This window comes from Manihot esculenta, chromosome 1, assembly GCF_001659605.2.
Source record: "Manihot esculenta cultivar AM560-2 chromosome 1, M.esculenta_v8, whole genome shotgun sequence".
NCBI classification, from domain to species: domain Eukaryota; kingdom Viridiplantae; phylum Streptophyta; class Magnoliopsida; order Malpighiales; family Euphorbiaceae; genus Manihot; species Manihot esculenta.
The window spans coordinates 28,105,131-28,126,462 of NC_035161.2; the positions used below are offsets into that span (position 1 = coordinate 28,105,131).

At 29.5% G+C, this 21,332-nt stretch overlaps 4 protein-coding genes across 4 annotated transcripts; 2 read left to right on the top strand and 2 right to left on the bottom strand.

The window, feature by feature from the left end:
• Positions 1 to 3,567: 3,567 nt before the first annotated feature.
• On the bottom strand, positions 3,568 to 4,174 carry LOC122721755 (14 kDa proline-rich protein DC2.15-like). The gene has a single exon (XM_043950483.1). It carries the CDS (start codon positions 4,109 to 4,111, stop codon positions 3,722 to 3,724), a length of 390 nt encoding a protein of 129 aa, XP_043806418.1. The 5' UTR covers positions 4,112 to 4,174; the 3' UTR covers positions 3,568 to 3,721.
• Positions 4,175 to 8,668: 4,494 nt separating this feature from the next.
• LOC110619532 (lipid transfer protein EARLI 1) lies at positions 8,669 to 9,447 on the top strand. Its single transcript, XM_021763046.2, has one exon. It carries the CDS (start codon positions 8,766 to 8,768, stop codon positions 9,225 to 9,227), a length of 462 nt encoding a protein of 153 aa, XP_021618738.1. The 5' UTR covers positions 8,669 to 8,765; the 3' UTR covers positions 9,228 to 9,447.
• Positions 9,448 to 12,831: 3,384 nt separating this feature from the next.
• LOC110619541 (lipid transfer protein EARLI 1) lies at positions 12,832 to 13,450 on the top strand. Its single transcript, XM_021763056.2, has one exon. The coding sequence runs from the start codon at positions 12,923 to 12,925 to the stop codon at positions 13,316 to 13,318; it is 396 nt and encodes a 131-aa protein (XP_021618748.1). The 5' UTR covers positions 12,832 to 12,922; the 3' UTR covers positions 13,319 to 13,450.
• A 4,296-nt stretch (positions 13,451 to 17,746) lies between these two features.
• LOC110623342 (36.4 kDa proline-rich protein) lies at positions 17,747 to 18,799 on the bottom strand. Its single transcript, XM_021768257.2, has one exon. The coding sequence runs from the start codon at positions 18,677 to 18,679 to the stop codon at positions 17,957 to 17,959; it is 723 nt and encodes a 240-aa protein (XP_021623949.1). The 5' UTR covers positions 18,680 to 18,799; the 3' UTR covers positions 17,747 to 17,956.
• Positions 18,800 to 21,332: the final 2,533 nt, after the last annotated feature.

The following is a 21,332-nucleotide window of genomic DNA, read 5'->3' on the forward strand; positions in this document are numbered from 1 at the left end:
TTCTAATTTTTTTTATTAGCTATGAAGAAGTAATTCATTTTCTTGAAAAAAGAAAAATAAAATAAAATAAATTATAACAGGAACCTCGTGGCATGTGGTGGACAATTGGGTTTGAGTATACCAATGAAAGGTCGGTCGTGTGGGCGGCACATCTCCTACAGGCAACCTTGCATTTTTCTTTTATTCTATAATTGAATATTCTTGTTAAGGATCTAAACTATTTTTTAAATTAAGAAAATTAAAATTTTATTTTGAATAAAAATTTTAATTTAATTATTATTTTTTGTAGCAAACATAGATAATATTCATCTTGTAAACAAAAAAATTACAGAGTATTTAAATTCTATAATGTGTTAAGTTGGGATTGTATTGAGAAAGATGGTATCAAAGTGGGATGAAGATTCAAAGAATATTTTTCCAAGTATTCTTTGAGGATCCCGAAGAGGCAAAATCCTCCAAAGACTTTCACGACAGGTGCCTCAATTATAGATATTTAAATGCAAAAGAAAAAAAAAAGTCAAAAATCCTTATTCACTGATTGGTTTGTTGATTTCTCACTAAAAAGATCCCCATAATAGAAGAGAGAAAGAACAGATAGAATCATTGAATCTCCTACCGTATACGCGGCGCAAGATTAACAGTATATAAATATAAACGATGAGTTGGTACGCCATAACAGAAATATTTGTAGCTTTTAAGTCATAATTTAAAAGGTAATTGGTACGTGATGTTAATGTGTAGAGTTTACCATGTGCAAATTTTTTTATTTTTATTTTTTAATGATATATAATTGCCACTCTATTATAATATGATCTATTCTTATTAAATAGATTCATGCGTATGAATATATTAGTGTATTTATTTTTATCAAAACGGCTATTTAATTTCTTTTCGGTGCGTATATTGATAGACTGTAAAATAGCTGAACCTGCTTTCTTATTTTTTATCATGTTATCGAATTAGACTCTATTTTGATGAATTCAAGTTTAGGATCAATCACTTGCTTTAGCCTTAAATTAAATGGCGTGATGATGGTCGAACTGTTTAGTGAAATCTATTAGATTTTGAGTCTATTTTTTTTTAGAATCCAACCTCAGTCCGAATACTAAATGTCTTTCAATATGAAAAAAAATAAACCTTTTACTTTTTAATAATAATTATTATTTAATTATATGTCAAACAAAATTCATACTTGATAATAATAAAAAAGCCACCTCATCAAAATCACACTCTTCTAATTTTAATTTCAGTTTCGATTAAATTAAATTGACAAAATTGAAACATTTAAATATATTTCTTTTTGGAATGAATTAAATAAGAAATTAAGAGTATGCGAATTTGAATTTAAATCTTTTCAAATGAGTAATATGTTTTTGAATACTAAATCAAATTGGGTATACTTGAAACTTGGTAAAAGTGAGAGATGATAAATTAATTAGGGATGGATTAGGATAATTAATGATAATTTATAGAATAATTAAATCCCTAATTGTTGGGGAAGTTTCAACTGGGGAAGATTCAATTTAATTATTGGAGAGACAAATGCATCTTAATTAATTTCTTGATGAATATGCACCATCAAAATGTGCCGGATTGTGTTAGTCAACTTCTTTAATCATTCAAAACTTTAATTCCCTTCAAATAATATAGCCTATTTTTCACTCAGACTCCTAATATTTTCAATTTGATCCTTAAATTTCAATATTGCTTTCTTAAAACTCCTCTACCTTTAATTTGAGTATTATTAGACTCACTTTATTTACTATAACAAAATTTTTTAATTAATATAAATAACATATTATTTCTCCCTCTTTACTTCTCTTATAATTTCATATTTTGTAATTATAACTTTATAAATTTTAAATATTTAAACTAGTAAATATTACTATAAATATTTTTAATTTACTTGTATTATTATTATTATTATTATTATTATTATTATTATTATTATTATTATTATTATTATTTAAATACTACGGTTAATTTGTGGATATTAAACTTATTAGTATGTATCTTTATGAAAGAAAAAGGTAAAAAAAACAAATTCGAAGTGGAGATAGAATTTTTTTTTATATAAATTTTATTAATTTAGAAACATGCAATAATTAAAGGGAGCAATATTTAATTTAAATTAAAAAAATTGATTGAATTAAATTAATTTGAAAATTTAATTTAATTTTTTATTCGGTTTGGTTTGATTTTTAATTTTAAAATTTCAATTATTTCAGTTCAGAAAAAAATAAAAACATCAAATCAAATCGATTAATGATAATAGTATAATATTTTTAATAATATAGAGAGATTAGATCATAAATAAGATTAGAATACTTCAATTAAATTTTAAAATATTTAAAATAAAACATAAAAAATAAAAATTCTATTAAAAATTCAATCCATCAAATCGAATAGAATCAAATCGAATAGAATCAAATCAAATCAAATCAATTTGATTCGATTCAATTTTTCTTCAAAAATAATTCGATTTAATTTTTACGAATAATAAAATTTCAATTTTCATTTTATTCGGTTCAATTTAAAATCGAATATTTATCCAAACGTAAAAGAAGGTTTTTAAATATATAAATTGAAATTAAAATAGTTTTAAAAAAATTAAGATTAAAAAACTAAATCAAAATGTGTGAAAATCACCCAACAACAAAAAGTGGATTATCAATTATAATAATCGGATTTCCAATCTTATAATGAGAATTAATTAATTAAGATGCGCAATAATGTGATTAAAAAAGTAATGCTTTCAAAGAGTGGCACGAGCGAATTACTCGCTTTCTTAGTGGGAAGCTAAAGAGAGGCGTGGATCTGTGGGCTGCACTGCATATAATATTCAGAAACAGAATGTGAAAGGCAAACGTGAAACATCCAGGGCAGCTACACCTAGACACGATAATCACCTGTAAGAATATTGCCAAATTGCCAATATATAGTATTTTGTCTTTTCTTCCTATTTTCTTGGGCACAACTCTGAAATGTAAATCGGCTTTCAATCTCGAGTTTTAACTTCACATGGATTTGATTACTGTTTAATGATATTTCAATTTGATTGTGACCAATTCCATACAAATCACGATTTCATAGTTGATAATATTGTCGAGTCATCAGTCCACCTCATTTATTATTATGAAAATAACTACTTTTCCCATTACTTTTGGAATTGGAGATATGTTATTTTATTATTAGTTGATATTTATTTTTTGCCACCTTCCACGTTTCAAATAAACTAAGATGTGGGATTCATTGTTTCTGGTGTCAGTAGCCTGTTGGTGACATCACCGGCGAGGACGTTGAACTTCCGTGGCCGCCCTCTGGGCTGTATATTAATCTCAACTTCCATGGTGGGTTTTGCATTGGGCCTTTTAGACTGATGTTTTCTGTGGGCTAAATCCACCCAATGAAAAATCACCCAAAAATGCCAAAAATAAATAAGTAAATTATTTATACTAAAATTTTAAATAGAACATTATATGATTTTTTTATCAATTATTTTAGCATATAAACAATCATGAAGTGATATAGAATGAATGAACGTAGTGTAATCCGAGTTCAATTACATTAGGAGAAAACGTAATCTCAGTTTAAGATTATTGAACATTCAAATGGTTACAGAACATAGCACACAAATTTGGAAAGCAAAACACACAAATCATCCAAACTAAAGCAATTCAATTAGTACCAAAGAGACAAATATCAAGAAACATAGATATGCTTAGCCACAAATGAAGTCAGAGGGGAGTTGCTTCCCACAAGTGTTGATAAGCAAGCTCAGGGAGATTGGGATGTTAATGTTAATGCCAAGAATGTTAGCTTTGATTGCAGTGCAAAGGCACACGGCTGCTTCTAGATCAACAAGCCCTTGAAGTATAGAGCAACAAGGGGTGTCTGGTGGGTTTCCGACCACAGTACCAACTGCGCCGTTAAGCAACTTAGCACATACACCCAGCTTTAGGGCATCTCTCGGGCAGCTTTTTCCGGTGGGATTTGGTTTAGGGTTTGGGATAGGCTTTGGCTGAACACAAGTGTTGCACCCATTTGCTAGGGCAAACAATAGAAGATTAATGAAGAAGAAGAGCGCAGCTGATGAACTCTTGGCGTCCATCTCCCTCACACTTATCCACTCTCAAGTGATTTGCTCTTTTTGAGAAGAATGTGCATTAGAATTTATAGAGTGATTGAGAATGGATAGTGCATGAGAAAGTTAATGACGTTGAGAATGGAAACATGTGAACAAAGCTGGCAATGTAAGAGATTCTACACCAAATATAGGAGTCGTTTTGTCATATTTGTCGTTTCAAGTATTATTTTTGGCTAGGTTACAATTTTTTTTTCCCCATAAGTATTGTTTTTAGTTGTTTGGATCTCAGGATTTGACTAATGGGCATGCGTAGCTTAGGGTAGCTAGGGCATCCCGTGACTCTTATCCTGTCTAGCACAAGGGTTTCTTATTCTATGGGCAATCATTTCAATCTCAATTGCAACCAATAAACAAAAAGGGTCCGCAAATTTGGAGTGTGTGAATTCTTTTCCCCACTCTCTATCATTACTTTTGCCTAAATTCAGGAAACACAATGGGGATACTGGATGGCCTTACAGGCCCAAATTCATATACTAGAGTATGATTGGGTTGGCTCAATAGATTATGGGTTCATCAGCCCAACTCAAAAGTGTTTGTCTAGTTGTATTATTTTTCTACTGAAAATTTTTTGTGCATTTATTTTCTATTACTTATGAATCAAACTACAAAATTTTCTGCACAAATATAAAATTAATAGAATTAGAATTAAATTGGAGTAAATAGATTCTGTAAATATAATGTACGTACTGTAGACTGTAGAATCAATGGTTTAATTCGTATTTTATTAACATGTGATTAATTCTAAAATTAATCAAATAAATATGATGAATCTTATAGGTACTTTATTTAATTCATTAAAATACTCAATTTATCAAATCAAACTGAATCGAATCGAATCAAATCGATTCAATTCGATTAGTTTTTATTTAAAATCGATTTTGTTCAATTTTCACACGTACTAATAATCAAAATTTTTAAAATTACAAATTAAATTGAAATTAATAAAAAATTAAATCGAAATTTTAAATTAATTCAATTTGATCGATTTTTTCAATTTGAACCGAATACTGCTCACTCTTAAAAAAACATACAATAAGTAAATTAATTTAAAATACTTCATGTATTCAATGATCTTAATTATAAATAAACAGCTTATGTAAAAAGAAAATTCTCAAAGAATATTAAGACTTTATTTTATAAAAAATATTTTTCAAAAAATTATTTATTTTCCGGATACAATTACTTCATGTATTCAATGATCTTAATTAAAAATAAACTGCTTATGTGAAAAGAAAATCTCAAAGAATATTAAGACTATTTATTTTATAAAAAATTATTTATTTTCTAGATACAATTTATTTTCCTCCAACAAAGGAGATTAAAGCAAATGTTTTGAATCCTCAGAAGTAGGAAGCTGGATATCTGTGCATGTGAAGCAAGAGAATCTGTCCGAGACTGTGACGACTCCGAGATTTTTGGTAATTGATACAAACTCATTTTGATTAGTCAATTTAAGAATAGTAGTTTTAAGAATAGTAGTTAGATGCCGTGCCTTGAAGATCATTTGATAGGTTAAGGTCTTGCCGGGAAGTGAGAACATCTAGAAAAAAGAAAAAAAAAAAAAAAGTCCAATGCCAATATCTTTGAAATAATCAAACCTATCATAATATTAAAAAAACAAAAAGAATAATTTAAAAATGACTATTTCTTTATTAAATGAGTTAAAATTGATTATTTTGAGTTAATTTGGATAAACACTTACTACTAAATTAAACTGAATATTTAGAAATAAATGTGAAATTAATCTGACGACTCTGTTTGATCTGACAATATCATGTGGTTAAGTTAAAAAGGAGATGCCAAGAGAGAGTACCCCACAAAAAATTATTTCATAAAGTCGGTGAATTGGATCATCCCATCTGAAAATTTGGTGGAAGACGCACGATGGATGGTCCAGTTTGGTTAGGAGAATGTTAAGATGGTAACATGAGAAAAAGAAGATCTAATGTCAATGGGCTCCCACAATTTCAGCCACACTTAGGTCCCATGTGTCTGCTGCTGCACCTTCTCTCTTCTTTGGTTAGGGATAGCAACGGATCGGGTATTTTCGGGTACCCGATCCGATCGAACCCTAATAGAACGAATTTGAGTAGTTACAATAGGATTTGAGACGGGTTCGGATTTTAAAAATAATACCCGTTGCGGGTTCGGATCGGATTCGGGTTTTATGTACAAGGTACCCACTACCCGAACCCGTTTATATAAATAATTAATTTAACATAAAAAATATATTTTATAATAATATTTATAAATTTTTTTTATATATTTTTATTTAAAAATTTAAATTTAAATATTCTTTAGAAATATTAAATTTTTTAAATAAAAATTATTAATGAAAAATATTTTTTATATAAATTATTAATTAAAATATATAAGATTAAACGGGTTCGGATTTTATTCGGATAATAATAATCGGGTTTGGAACTGATTCGGATAATTTAAATTAATTTTTAATCGGGTTCGAAACGGGTTCGAATATTACTAATATAAATCGGGTTCGGATTCGGGTAGTTTAATTTTCGCGGGTACCCTACCCGTTTACATCCCTATCTTTGGTCCCTATATACAATGAAATTTTTTTGTAACCATTTTCTCTTCTCCCATGTAGTTAAGCTAGCTGGCCTACCATAACATGGCAGAGGCAGACATAACATCCAAAAAAGAAGACAGATTCTTACAGTGAAACTTCATCTGATATAGCTATACGAACAGAACTATATCAACTAACATTAACTGCCCAATGTTTTGACACAGTTTGGATCAGTGGTTGCATTAATTTCATCTGCTGCATGCAAACCCTAGTCTGCAGATCAATCATCAATCAAAAGGAAGAAGAAGCAAAAAATATCAAAATAGCATGTTTGTCAACGCCCTGCAGCTGCATGCAAACGCCAAGGAAGAGTACTTGATAATTAACCACCTCTTAGTAATTAAGTGAACCGACTTATTAGAATTAGTGATATATACTTGTTTGCAATCAAATCATAATATGTGGTTAGTGTTTAACCGATTCAGGTCAAATCATGCATAAAATCTCATTATTTTATGTTGACTTAATTAAAGTAAGGTAATTGTCAAGGAGAGCTGGAGATGGAGACATGGCTCTACAAGGTGTGAATACCAGGAAATTTAACAAATCATGACAAGGGTTTAAGTTGATTTTTTTATTAAAAATTTATTATTTAGTCTTATTACGAATAAATTTATTAATCAGTGCTTCTATTTTAAAAATATCTCTTTGTTAATTTGGATCCTCTGTGGAGCCCATGGTAGGTTTAGGTTTGCCCGTGACATTCCCATCCAGCAGGCAACCTCCACCAAGATGAATACGCCAAGATTACAAGTCTATTCATCACACCAAAATAAAGACAATGCCACTTCTATTATCTTAATTAAATATACTTTATTCATCGCTTAAAAAGGAAAAATAATAATATCAGCTTATTATTATCATGATTTGGATTTTTTACTGAAACCACTTGATGATGATGCCAATTTGAAATGTGGATTTGCGCACAAAAAATTATATTAAAAAAAAAAATTTTTTTGATTTTTTTTTCTCTCAAGACGAAGCAAATAGCTAAAACTTAAATGTTAAAGACGAAAATGCTTGTAGATCTCTCAGCAAGTATGTGATAGCTGGCCAGCTAGGTCTCTTTCGTTTTTTTCTTCCTTTTTGTTCATGAAAGATGGCTAAATGATTGAATATTAAACAGAGGTCTCTTTCGTTTGTGGGCTTTACAAAAAGATCTCTATGAAGTAAAAGATTTGGAATATCCTAATCCAAGAAATCAGTGGATAGCCATCAATCAAGGAAAGAGTAAAAATCAAGTATAACTTAGTGGGGTTTTGATGCTAATAAAGTAGAAAGAAAAGTAGTCAAGTAAAAGCTTGAAGATTGTTAATTTAAGGACAATATCTAAAATCACTGATGTCTCTTCAGCAATATGTGGCCTATCTATTCATTAATTTCGAGGGAGTCGTAAGAGAAGGGAGAATTTCCATCAATGGGAATTAGGTAGATTTGATTATCAAATTATTTTTAATCACACCAAAATTATCCTAAAGGTATAAACTTGCTAGCCCACATTGCTATCTTCCTTCATGAGAGACTCGAACGAAATAAGAGAAAACTACAGCTTATGGTGATGAGTGGAATCGGTATTATTGTGCAAGCCAAACAGATCCATATATATGTGGATTTTCATGCTACGTCAAAGGAAAGGAATATACAATTTACGTACCCTACAACAGAAGAATCCAAAATGAGATTGCACAAAACTCCCAGTATACTGCCACCTAAAATCCCAAGTATACACATGGGTTCATGGCTTTATTCTAATATTTTCTCCTAGTTATTTCGTTTTAACATCATCTCATGAATTTTTGTCAAAATTTTCTATAATTTGATTTATATCCAGTAATTACAGTTTGTGGGTATTTATCTTTCAATAAAAAAAAAAACATTTATCTCAAGAGCCGAGCCTCCTCCCAAAGCCCTATATAAACCCACCCTTTACTGCAAATCCCTTCACCCCTCACAATACTATCAGCTATAGCTTGTAGCTCGTCACTGTAATCGCTACCATAATTTACAAAAGCTATTAGGGTTTGAGAAATGGCTTCAAAAAACACAGCGTCACTTGCTCTCTTTTTCGCCTTCAACATTCTCTTTTTTCCCCCGGTCTCTGCATGTAACGGTGGCTGCCCATCTCCTAGGCCAAGACCATACCCAAACCCTTTCCCAAACCCAAACCCAAACCCAAACCCAAACCCAAATCCAAACCCAAACCCAAACCCAAACCCATCACCTTCCAATGGAAAATGCCCTAGGGATGCACTTAAACTAGGCATATGTGCCAGAGTTCTGGGTGATTTGCTCAATATCACAATTGGCAAGCCTCCAGTAGAACCTTGCTGCTCTCTCATCGAAGGACTTGTTGATCTTGAGGCTGCTATTTGCCTTTGCACAGTCATCAAAGCTGAAATCTTGGGCATCAACATTAACATTCCACTCTCGCTGAGTTTGCTTCTCAATGTCTGTGGCAAGAAGGTTCCATCTGATTTCCAGTGCGCCTAGAAACTTAAATTTCTAATTTTCTGTGGAGCTAGTTTAATTCTGTTGGTTGTTTGAAATATGTATTTGTGATTTTAATCGAATTGTAAACTTTTGTTCGTTTGGTGTGTTAGCTAATAAGGGAAAATTATACTTTCCCTTAATAATATTTAAGCATTTTTATGGGAAACTAATGAAATTTGATTTCTTTTTCTATTTTAATAAAATTAATCTTTAAAATTCAGCACAAGTCCGTAGATTTAATTACAGCTTAAAATTTCCTTAGTTTTTGTCCATTTTTTTTACTATCCCAAAATTTTTATTCACTTTCTTTTCTTAAACTATAATATCCTATTTTATTTTATTTTATTTTCAAAAAATCTCTCAAAAAAATTTCTTAATATTTAATAAAACTTAATATATTTAAAAATTAAAAAATTATACAAAATTATTTAAAAATAATCTTCTCACCTCACATCAATTATAAAAATAATATTGTCATATGATCAATGATTAAGAGAAGAAATTTATATCTTTTCATCTCACATCTTAGAGATAACTGAATATATATATTTTTAAATACTACATTATTTAAAAATAACTTTGAAGAAGGAATTTCCAACGCCAGTAAAAGTATACAAATATAAATTAAGAAGTATAAAGTAATGACAAGTAAGTTAAAATTTCATATGGGTACAAATTAGGGTTTAATTGTTTCAGTGCTCAAAATTAGAATTTGAATTGCCCACACATACAATGAGGAAAGAGATGGCCAAACTAGAAGTTGGAATACGGGCATCCCATCACCATCAAATTTCAGAATAATTCAAATTTTAGGCTCTTTTTCTTTTTAAAATAAATATTTTTTTAAAAATATTTTCTGTTCAAAATTTTGTTTATTATATTTAATTAAGTATATATATATATATATATTTAGAAAAAAAAAAAGAAGAAAGTCTGTGTTTATTCCTTGGATGGATAAAGTAGGAATATGTGGGTCAAACATTTCATGAATGATAAAGTCAAATATAAGGACTGTGATTGTCTAGTCCGTGACCTCAAAACCATACATGTCAATTAGAATTATGTACTCACATGCTCAACCACAGAATTAATAGAAATAATTAAAAAAATGCCAAAGATTCCATGCTTAATTATTTGATTTCAACCTATCAGCTATCACATCCCGCGTCAATTTTTTTCCAAATATGGAATTATATATAATAATTATTATAAATTAAATAAAAATAAATTTAAAATTATTTAAATATAAAATATTAAATATTAATTATATTAATTTGACGAAAAATGTATTTATATAAATCTGAAAGATATCAAATTTTACTTCTCCAACCTCTAATTTTTAATTAAAAAAAATATTAATTATATTCTAAATTTCACTAATTAAATTTTAAATTTTTATAAATTAAATAAAAAGAATGTATAAGTAATTAATCTAATAAAAAATATAACACCAATAATAGAGATTAAAAACAAAATTACTTAAAATGGACTTTTCTCTTCCGAAAGGGAAAGCATATGAATTTAATTCTCTACATACAATTAAAGTCAATCAACTTGGATGAAATTATTAGCAGCATGACTTAAAATTTTATTTTTGTGATATTATCAAGTAGAATGTTGACGATTCAATGTTAGGAAATCCAGGGTAAAGTTGGGATTGATGGGTCTGTACGAAATTAAAATTCAGCTTTTATTTCTATCTTCCTATGTGCTACTGGCATTATTCATTTTAACTTACCTGAGTTTATTGCAATTTCGGAAGGACATACACTTCGTGAAGGAAATGCTAAAATTAAGTAATGTAAAAGAATGACAATTTTTATTTTATTGTTTAATTTATTATTAGTGATATACCTGATATTCGGCGGAAAAAGGAAATGGAATACGTAGGCAAAGATTTGATTTAAAAAAAGTTAATGATTTTGATTGGGTGGAGTGAAAGTTAATGGATTAGCTATTTTAATTTGTGGAGATTGAGGTTTTTAGGAGAGATCAAGAGTTTTTTTGGATGTGAGATAGTTCAAATTTGTCTCCATAGATGGTTCGTCCTGTTATTTTAATATCCTGACTATATTAGAACGTTTTGACGGACGTCATTTTAAATTGGATAATGACGTACTGCGCTGTGTTAAATTCATTAATAGTGGACAATCGGCTAATAAATATTAAACTGGACTATCACATGTGTCGCTTCTATCAATTTTTCGGCACGAACAATTATGATCCTTAATGGTCACTGTCGCTTTAAAGAGATTAGTCTACTTACTCCAAATATTGGTTGGTTCAACTTATTTATTCTGAATATAGATAAGGTTGGAGGGATGGAAAATTTGATCTGTGTAGTGTGCAGGTCGAATATGCTCCAATCCAATTGAATTGAATGGCCCGATATGAGAGTGTTTTCTATCTCATATGTCATAATTTCAAAGGTATTGTTATTATTATATTATTAATTAATTATTAACACGATAATAATTTATAAAAAATAAATAAATCAAAACAAGTAATTCTAATTGTATCACTAAATAAAGTAATCAAATTTGCAATGTTATTAATTACATCTTTAATTACATCATATTAAATATATGATTAATATGTTGACTCTTATATATAAAGAGCCATTGCTCTTTGATATAATTCATTTGAATAAAAATAATTTAAATAAATTTTTATAAAAATTTTATAAATCAAAATAAAAATAATTATTCTATTACAAATGATAAAATTGATAAAAAAAAATTAAATTAAATTCTTGAAATTTTTTATTTCAATCAAGGAGTTATTAATGTGAAAAGAAATTTATTTTCGTACATTGTCCACATATGGAGCAATTTCTTCTAGTTTCTTTTTAGAAAATTCTTTCTGTTCTTCTTCTTCTTAAAGTTCTTCTTGAGATCTTCCAATGGATAATCAAGCCCTATTAGCAGCATATCAATTGAATGACTATCTCCAGAATTCTTTAATCTGACTTTCTTCATTCTAAAGATAATCCAACATTGGTGCTAGGATCTCCTGCTCTAATTGGAAGAAAAAAAAAAATTATCCAGGGGCTAAAGCCATGAAAAAATATTATCTCCTGTTCTGATTAGATGTATTTTGCTTGGGAGAGCTGTAACACAATGGTAGTTTTACGGATTATAAAACCTTTGATGTGTGAACAAATCTCAAGAAAAGGTTTTCACATCTCTCAGACTGATAGAAAGAAATTTATGGCTTTACACAGGGGGATTTGTCAGTTACTGAGTATTCACTGAAATGATGAATTTTAGGCTTATACCTATCTTCTTCTTATCCTAGGCCATGTTACTGTGCTATAATAAAAAATTTCACATCTTTCATACGAATACGGATTTTTCTTAGTCTCACCTTTCTGTTTGACCTGATTTACATGCAACGGCAAAGGAAGGGAATATAGCAATTTGGGTAGCCCACTAAAGAAGCATCTAAAATAAGGTTGCACAAACTTCCACTACACTGCCAGCTAAAATCCCAAGTGCACACATGGCCCATGGCTTTATTCTAATATTTTCTCTCAATTATTTCGCGTTAACGTCATCTCAAGACCCAACACTCCTCCCAAACCCCTATATAAACCCACCCTCCACTGCAAATCCCTTCACCCATCGCAATACACTCAGCTATAGCTTAAAGCTACTCACTTTAATCACTAGCACATAAGCTATTAGGGTTGAGAAATGGCTTCAAAAAGCACAGCATCACTTGCTCTCTTTTTCGCCCTCAACCTTCTCTTCTTTTCCCTAGTCTCTGCATGTGGTGGTGGCTGCCCATCTCCTAAGCCAAAACCAACGCCAACTCCATCACCTCCCAAAGGAAAATGCCCTAATGACGCACTTAAACTCGGCGTATGTGCCAAAGTGCTGGGTGATTTGCTCAACGTCACTATTGGCAAGCCTCCAGTAGAACCTTGCTGTTCTCTCATCCAAGGACTTGTCGATCTTGAGGCTGCTGTTTGCCTTTGCACAGCCATCAAAGCTAACGTATTGGGTATTAACCTTAACATTCCTGTCTCCCTGAGCTTGCTTCTCAATGTCTGTGGCAAGAAGGCTCCATCTGATTTCCAGTGCGCATAAAAACTTAGATTTATTTTCTGTTTGATTGTGTTGGTTGTTTGAATTATGTATTTGTGATTTAAATCGATTTGTAAACGCTTGTTTCTTGAGTGTGTTAGCTAAATAAGGGAGACTTATACTTCCCCTTAGTAATTTTTAAGCATTCTTATGGAAACTATTGAAATTTGATTTTCTTTTTTTTAAGAAAATAAAATTAGACTTTTATTTTTAAAAGTATTACCTATTCAAATTCAAACTCAAAATTTCTAATTAAAAAAAACGTCATTATTTAAAAATAACATTCAATCTAAATAAGAATATCCGAATATACAAGTACAGTCTACAAGTAATTACAAGAAAATGGAATATAATTTATATTTTAAAAATAATTTTAGTGAAAAATATTTTCTAATAAAATAATTTATTTATTATTATTAAATTCTATTTAAAAATAAAATATATTAATAAATTTATATAAAAAAATTATAATAAAATTTTTAAATGTGAAAAATGAGTTTATTTAAAAAAAAACTATTTTCTTTAAAATAATATAATTTTTTAATTAAAAAATATTTTTATTAATTAATTTTTTTGAGTCCGTGACCTGAAAACTACAAATGTCAAAGAGAATTGTGTCCTCACATGCAAACCGCAAAAATTATAAAAATAATTTAACAAAAAAGGCCAAGGATTCCAATGTGCTTGATTTCAACATTCTTAATCATCATTAAATTAATCAATGGTGACCATCATATCTATGCCAAATTCTGTTGAATATACAGCCTTCCTCTAATGATCAGATATCATGAGATACCCATATGAAAAATAAAGTTATAATTTAAAATATATAACATTTTATTTTATTTAAAATATTATTAATAAAAATAAAGTTTTTTAAATATAAAAGTATATTTAATTTCAATATAAAATTTAAATTAAAAATTATATTTTATTAATAATATAAAATTTTAAAAATTATATTATAATTTATTATTAACTTTTTAAAATTCAACTTATTTCTTTTAGTTATAATTATAATAAATCGAAAAAATTTAATTTGGACCAGATATAAATATGAATTATAGTCGTTTACTTTATAAAATTTTAAATTTAATTTTAATTAGAATATAAATAAAAAAAAATAACGACAATTCATAATGTTCATATAGGAAAAATCTTTTGAAAATTCGAACTTCCTCACTAGATTTTTTATATTTCAGATTTTTTAAAAAAAATCATAACTTTATCCATAAGTTATGAAAATAAGTATACTAGACTATTGATAAAAAAAATATTATTTATATTGATAGATATTAAATTATTAAATTTAAGTCTAATTTAATAGTTCGATTAATTAAAATTCACTTCGAAAATTTTTTTCATTAATATTATTATTATTATGCTAATAATTAATAAGCTTTTTAGGGTATTGTATTGTTAAATCTTGAGCATAATGCAAAGTAGCGCATATTTAGGCTCCCGTGAACAATCCATGCGTTGCACGTACAAGTAGATCCAATATATATTATTTATTTAAAAAATGCTGATTGCTTTTAAATTTTATTAATGCTTACAATTTGTCAATTTAGGTCCATCGGCTACTCGGCTGATCTACAATTAGATGGTCACGGCATAATTAGGTTCCCTTGTAATTCAAGATATTTCTTTTAATTAAATTCCAGAGAATAAGACAGCAAGCAAACCATGAGAATTTCTTCTTTATTTCTTTTTTTTTTTTTTTTTAAACAAGTCATATACCGCACATGAAGGTTGAAAATAAGCCGAATTAGATTTTGTCATTAACTGATAAGGTCACACATGGCTTTGCAATTTGCACATTCGCATTCGGACAGATGAAGCTTAGCTGGGTCTTATAATCGTCACTTTTCACAATTATAAAATGTATTAAACCGTTAAGATTTTTTTTTTCCAGAAAAAGTAAAACTTAAACACACTAATTATTAAATTTAAATCAAAATCATAATAATTTTGATAAAAAAATTTTGTAATATATAAATTCACACATATTATTTTTGAAATTAGCTACAATTAACATAGATTTTAAAAAATAAACTATAATCATAAATAAAGTAAAATATTGAACTTTGAAATTTAATGATTATATATAATAACATAAGTACACACAATTAAAATCAATTAACTTTAATTTAAAGATTTCGACATTAATTAGTCATAAATTATGAGACTTCAAATTTAAATTTTAATTAGAATTTTTAATCAAAAATAAAAATTAGAATTAATTGTATTCAAAAATATATAAAAAGGAAACATATGTGATGCACAGCAAAAGAAAATAAAAAAGTCAAATAAACATATTTAGTTGAGAATTGATGATTTGAGATAAAAAAAAAAAAGGATTTAGGTGTGTATGAGTAAGTTTAGTTTGGAATGGTTCACGCCTCCCTCATTTATTCTTTTTTTCTTTATTATCTAATAATGTATAACTGTCATCCTGCTACAGTGCTACCTATTGTTATTATACAGAGTCATACGTACAAGTGTATATACCTGCCCACTATCATCAGACGACCATTTAATTCTCTTTCGGCGCTCGTGCTGATAGAATCGTGCTATAGCTGAACTTGCTCTCCTATTACCTATCAAGTTAAATGAGTTGGGTTCCTCTCGAATGAGTTCAAACTCTGATTAGCTCGGCCTGCTTCCACTATAAACTAGATTGTGGGCTAATGGTCAATTTGTATAGTAAGCTTTACTAAGTCTTAGGCCCGATTCTCCTAAAAAATTCAACCGCAGCCCGAATGTCAATAGTTGCATAGCCTAGCGGTGATCGAGAATAATGCACAACAAAAGAACATATGAGATTAATTGAAATTATTTGCAAATAATTTGTATCCATATGAATTTTGTTACGTCTTCAATACGATTTTCATCTTTGTAAAAACACAAAAAAATATTTCTTTTCTATTTTTTTTATTCATCTAAAATTACAAAATCATTTTGTTTTTCTAAATAGAAATTATTCATCAATTTATTAATGTATTATAATTTAATAGATAATGAGAAAGTAAAAATCATTAATTTTAAAAATATTATTAATTATATAACATGGGTGTATTTAATTTTAATAAAATAATATGCATAGATGGTATACTAAAAAAAGTTATTGATAAAATAAAGTTTATTATTTTAAATATATTAGTTATTGTTTAATCAATATGAAAAAATAAAAATTTATTCTGATTAATATAAAGGGAATTTTTATCTAGCAAAGATCCGTATATATGAGACTTTATTTGGCAAAATGAATTTTTATAAAATTATTTATAATTTTATTTTAATATATAATGTAAATTTTTTAAATTAAAAAATTTTAAATTTTTTATTTAAAATAAAAATTTTATAATTTTTTTTTTAATTAAATTGAAATCTTAATTTTTTTTATTCTAAACGGATGTATATAGATTTAATTATAATTTTAAATTACTTTTCATAATAAAAAGAAATTTATCCCTAGTACCGTCGGATAGGGGTGAGCAGTATTCGGTTCAGATCGAAAAAATCGATCGAACCGAACTGATTTAAAATTTTAGTTCGGTTTTTTATATATTTCGGTTCGGTTCGGTTTTTAATTTTAGAAATTTCGGTTATTTTGGTTCGATTTTGATCAGAAAAAAAACTGAAAAAACCGAACCGAACCGATTAGTGATAATAATATATTTTTTCAATAATATAGAGAAGTTAAATCATATAAAGATTAAAATATTTTAATTAAATTTTAAAATATTAAAAATAAAGTGTAAAAAATTAAAAAATTATTAAAATTCGAAACCGATCAAACCGAACTGAATCGAACCGAATCAGACCGGTTCGATTCGATTCGGTTTCTGACCAAAATCGGTTCGGTTCGATTTTCATAAACACTAAAATTTCGATTTTCAGTTTATTCGGTTCGGTTCGGTTTTAAACCGAACCGACCGAGTGCCCACCCCTAGGCGTCGGATACCATTTGAAAGCACTATAAAAATAAATCCCAATGAATAATATATTATATAAATGAACACAGAAGATTATCACTACCCCAATAATTTATATATATATCTAATTTATAAGAAGCCATGGAATATGCATATTAGTAATTGAATAATTTAATTTAATTTAGTATAAAGTAAATTTTAATTTAGTTTAATTTGTAACGTTTTTAATATAATCTATTTTTCTTTAATTAGTGATAAATCTGAAAAATTGATTCATTTAAATTAATCTAATTAAAAAAATACCATTTTTAAATGAAAACGATTTATAAATTATTTCAAATTTATTTAATAATAACTTTAATCAATTCATTATTCAAAACTATTGTTTTTCCTAAAATATATATATATATTTTCTAGAAATGTTGTTAATATTAATAGAAATGTTGTCTAATAGGATTGTATAATCTCCCAAATAAGAAGATATTAAAAGGAATGAAACAAACAAACAGACTGAAACACAACTTAATTAGAACAACAATTACAAAATGAAACTGAAGTCCCAGTCGTATACCACCAGAATCAAAGTTCACATTCAAGGACTACGAAATAACGAAACCCTAAATCAAGTCACAACACTAACAAATGACCTAGCTAACTCGAAACCTAATAATCCATAGCTCACCTTATTAATGGAGTACAATATTTAAAGAGGAGGACACACAAATCCTGGAGGTGGAGTCTTCCCACAAGTTATTAGGACTTGAAGAGCAAGAGGAATGAAAATGTTGAGGTTAAGGAGCTTAAGATGTAAAGTAGTGCAAAGACAAACAGCGGCTTCAAGCTCCAGCAATCCTTTAAGTACTGGACAGCAAACATTTTCAACTGGATTCCCTAACCCAACATGCACCAAACCTCCTAGTACATCAACACAAGCTCCTAGCTTAAGCGCATTGATTGGACAAGTTGGTTGAGTAGTAGGTGGAGTATTACCACCACCACCACCTCCTCCTCCTCCCCCTCCTCCTCCTCCGCCGCCTCCGCCTCCCCCTCCGCCACCACCTCCATAAGGTGGGCCACCAGTGTATGGTGGGTAGCCTGAAGAAGGTGGTGGTGTTACTGGGGGTGTTATAATCACAGGAGGATTTGTTACTGGAGGGGATATTACAGGGGGAGGATTAACGATTATTGGTGGTAGTACTACTGGTGGCATTGGTGGGTTGTAGCCTCCATGGTGAGGTGGGTTGCCTCCATGATGGGGTGGGTACTTGGTGCTTGGTGGTTTGGGGTGGGGAACTTTTGGGGGAGTTGGGTGGTGTGTCGGCGGTGGATGTGGCTGAGTACAAGGAACGCAAGCATAAATGGGTGGCAATGATATGCCCATGAAAACAATGAAGATGAAGAACATGGCTGCAACCTTAGAAGCCATGACTTCCCTTGGAAGTTGCTAAATTTTCTTGGGTGTTTTGATGGTGTTGAACTTAGTATTATATAGCTGAATTTTATAAGCCACCCGTGAGCAGTTCTCTAGGATATGGAAACTAAAACTGAGACTATTGTCACCAATTGTACAGAAACAGGAACATTGTGAGAAACTCCAAGGGATCTAAGGTGAAGTTAAACAGAAAAATTTGGATTCCCATTGGCCCTTCGCAAACTCCTATGTCTATCCGTGACTGGCTCACAGTTCAATCCGTGAATTGTTTAACCAGTCAGTCTGCTGGCAGATAACTCTTACATCCCTTTTTTTAAGTGCTATATATTAAGCCCCATGCTTTTTTCTTTAGGACAACTATATATGTCTAGCCTTAATGGGTTATTTTCTCTTATTTTCTTGTAAGTGGTCTGCCCTTTGAGAAGGATATAGCATGAAAATGAACTATAGTTTTGGACTTTTACAGGCAGACACATAAATGGGCATTATTGTTTTTGGTCCGTTCTCTAATATTTCTGTTGGCGGAGGCATGGGAGGATTCCTTGTGGTATGCTGGTATTTGATCTGGTAGAAGGGGGGTTTTAGGGCTTGCATTTTGCAGTGCACAGCATGCATTATATTTGAGTTCGTTTCACGAAGTAGACATGTGAACATGTCTGAATATTTTTTGTTTTCTTGCATTAAACACGTCAGTATTGAGTAGCTGCTACAGCATTCCTATGTGACATTATTTGGTAATTCTTGGAATGAACTAAGTTTCTGTACACCTTACTAATTTACAAACGAATTTATCAATTTATAAATTTAAATTTTTTAATAGAATGTACATATGACATGCATGTTAAAATTATAGTAATTTTTATTTATAAAAATATGTTAGTCACTTATTATTAATTAAATATTTATATATTTTAGTGCGAGTGAGAATTTTTCTTTTATATATTTTAGGGAAAATTACTTTGTAGTCCCTCAGGTTTAACGTAATTAACACTTCTGTCCCTCTATTTTGGCGACCCAACACTTAAGTCCCTCACTTTCTCTTCCGTCCAAATTCGCAGTCCTTCCGTTCAAAATAGCCGTTTGGGACACGTGAATTGACAAAATTAACCCTCTTCTTCTTCTTCTTCTTCTTCTTCTTCTTCTTCTTCTTCTTCTTCTTCTTCTTCTTCTTCTTCTTTCTTCTTCTTCCACCTACCCAGCAACTTTTTCTTCTTCTTCTTCTTCCTACCCAGCAAATCTTTCTTCTTCTTCTTCTTCTTCTTCTTCTTCCTACCCAGCAACTTTTTCTTCTTCTTCCTACCCAGCAACTTCTTCTTCTTCTTCTTCTTCTTCTTCTTCTTCTTCTTCTTCTTCTTCTTCTTCAACGGGAGAAAGCATGAAAGAGAAAAAAAAAAGGAATTTCACATTAAGAGAAGGGTATTTCTGGAAAAAATTATCACCTCTCACTTTTGACTCTTTGACCAAACGGTTTAAATGAACGGAAGGACTACGAAATTGGACGGAAGAGAAAGTGAGGGACTTAAGTGTTGGGTCGCCAAAATAGAGGGACAGAAGTGTTAATTACGTTAAACCTGAGGGACTAAGAAGTAATTTTCCCTATATTTTATAATATTTAAGGGACAGTATCACATGTGATACACATCCTTTGCTGATAGGGCTGATAGTTTGGAACTACAGTGATTTTCTCTTTGCCTAATTGACAAATTGAACATAATTAGGGTCTGTTATAAAATATAAAACAAGACATCAAGCTAATTAATCAGATCATTTGGAACATAAAAATATACAATCCATTGAATAAAATAAATTTCAAATTTAATTAGATAATTAATTTCAAATTCAGTATCCAACTCATACAACTTTCGATTTTTCCGTCTAAAAGAATAGCCAACAAAGAGATGCCGGCAATTTCTACTAGCAAATTTCTTTTTTATCTCTTTGTAGGTTATGGGCATGACATAAGCGATCAAAAACTCGAAGGTGATTGTAAGAAGAAGCTTACCTGAAGAGAATTTCATATGGAGTTTTGCCATGCATTAATTCAAATGGAGTTCTGTTGATTAAATATCTAGTTGTTAGTACATATTCATCCCAAAATTCTATGGACAAGTTTGCTTGAAAACACAAGACCCTTGTCACATTTAGAATATATCGATGTTTTCTCTCCACTCGACTATTTTGTTAGGATGTTTCGACACAAGAGGTCTAATGCAATATTTCAAAGTTTTCAAAGTATTGTTTTAAACATACAAATTTACTTCCGTTATCACTTCTAACGACTTTCACATTTTTGTCAAATTGACATTTGATTACGGCTATAAATTTCTTAAGAACACATGTCATGTCACTTTTGTAATTGAGCAAATAAATCCATACAGCACGTAAACAATCATCAACTATGATTAGAAAATAAAGTGCTCCACAAAAGGCGAGAATTGTATAAGATCCCCACAAGTCATAGTGTATCAAATCAAAACATTTTGTTGCTTTATTATTACTAGAAAAGGAAATCTCTCTCGTTTGTTTTGCTCGAAAATAAATTTCACAAGTTTTATTAGTTTGTCTATCCAATCTATTAGTTCCTGCAATCAAGTCTGTCATCTTAAATGACGGATGTCCCATTCTTTTATGCCAAAACTTAAAAGTT

Bases quoted from the DNA above. Each gene is read 5' to 3' on its own strand.
- LOC122721755 (XM_043950483.1), bottom strand. From the start codon at position 4,111: ATGGACGCCAAGAGTTCATCAGCTGCGCTCTTCTTCTTCATTAATCTT.
- LOC110619532 (XM_021763046.2), top strand. From the start codon at position 8,766: ATGGCTTCAAAAAACACAGCGTCACTTGCTCTCTTTTTCGCCTTCAAC.
- LOC110619541 (XM_021763056.2), top strand. From the start codon at position 12,923: ATGGCTTCAAAAAGCACAGCATCACTTGCTCTCTTTTTCGCCCTCAAC.
- LOC110623342 (XM_021768257.2), bottom strand. From the start codon at position 18,679: ATGGCTTCTAAGGTTGCAGCCATGTTCTTCATCTTCATTGTTTTCATG.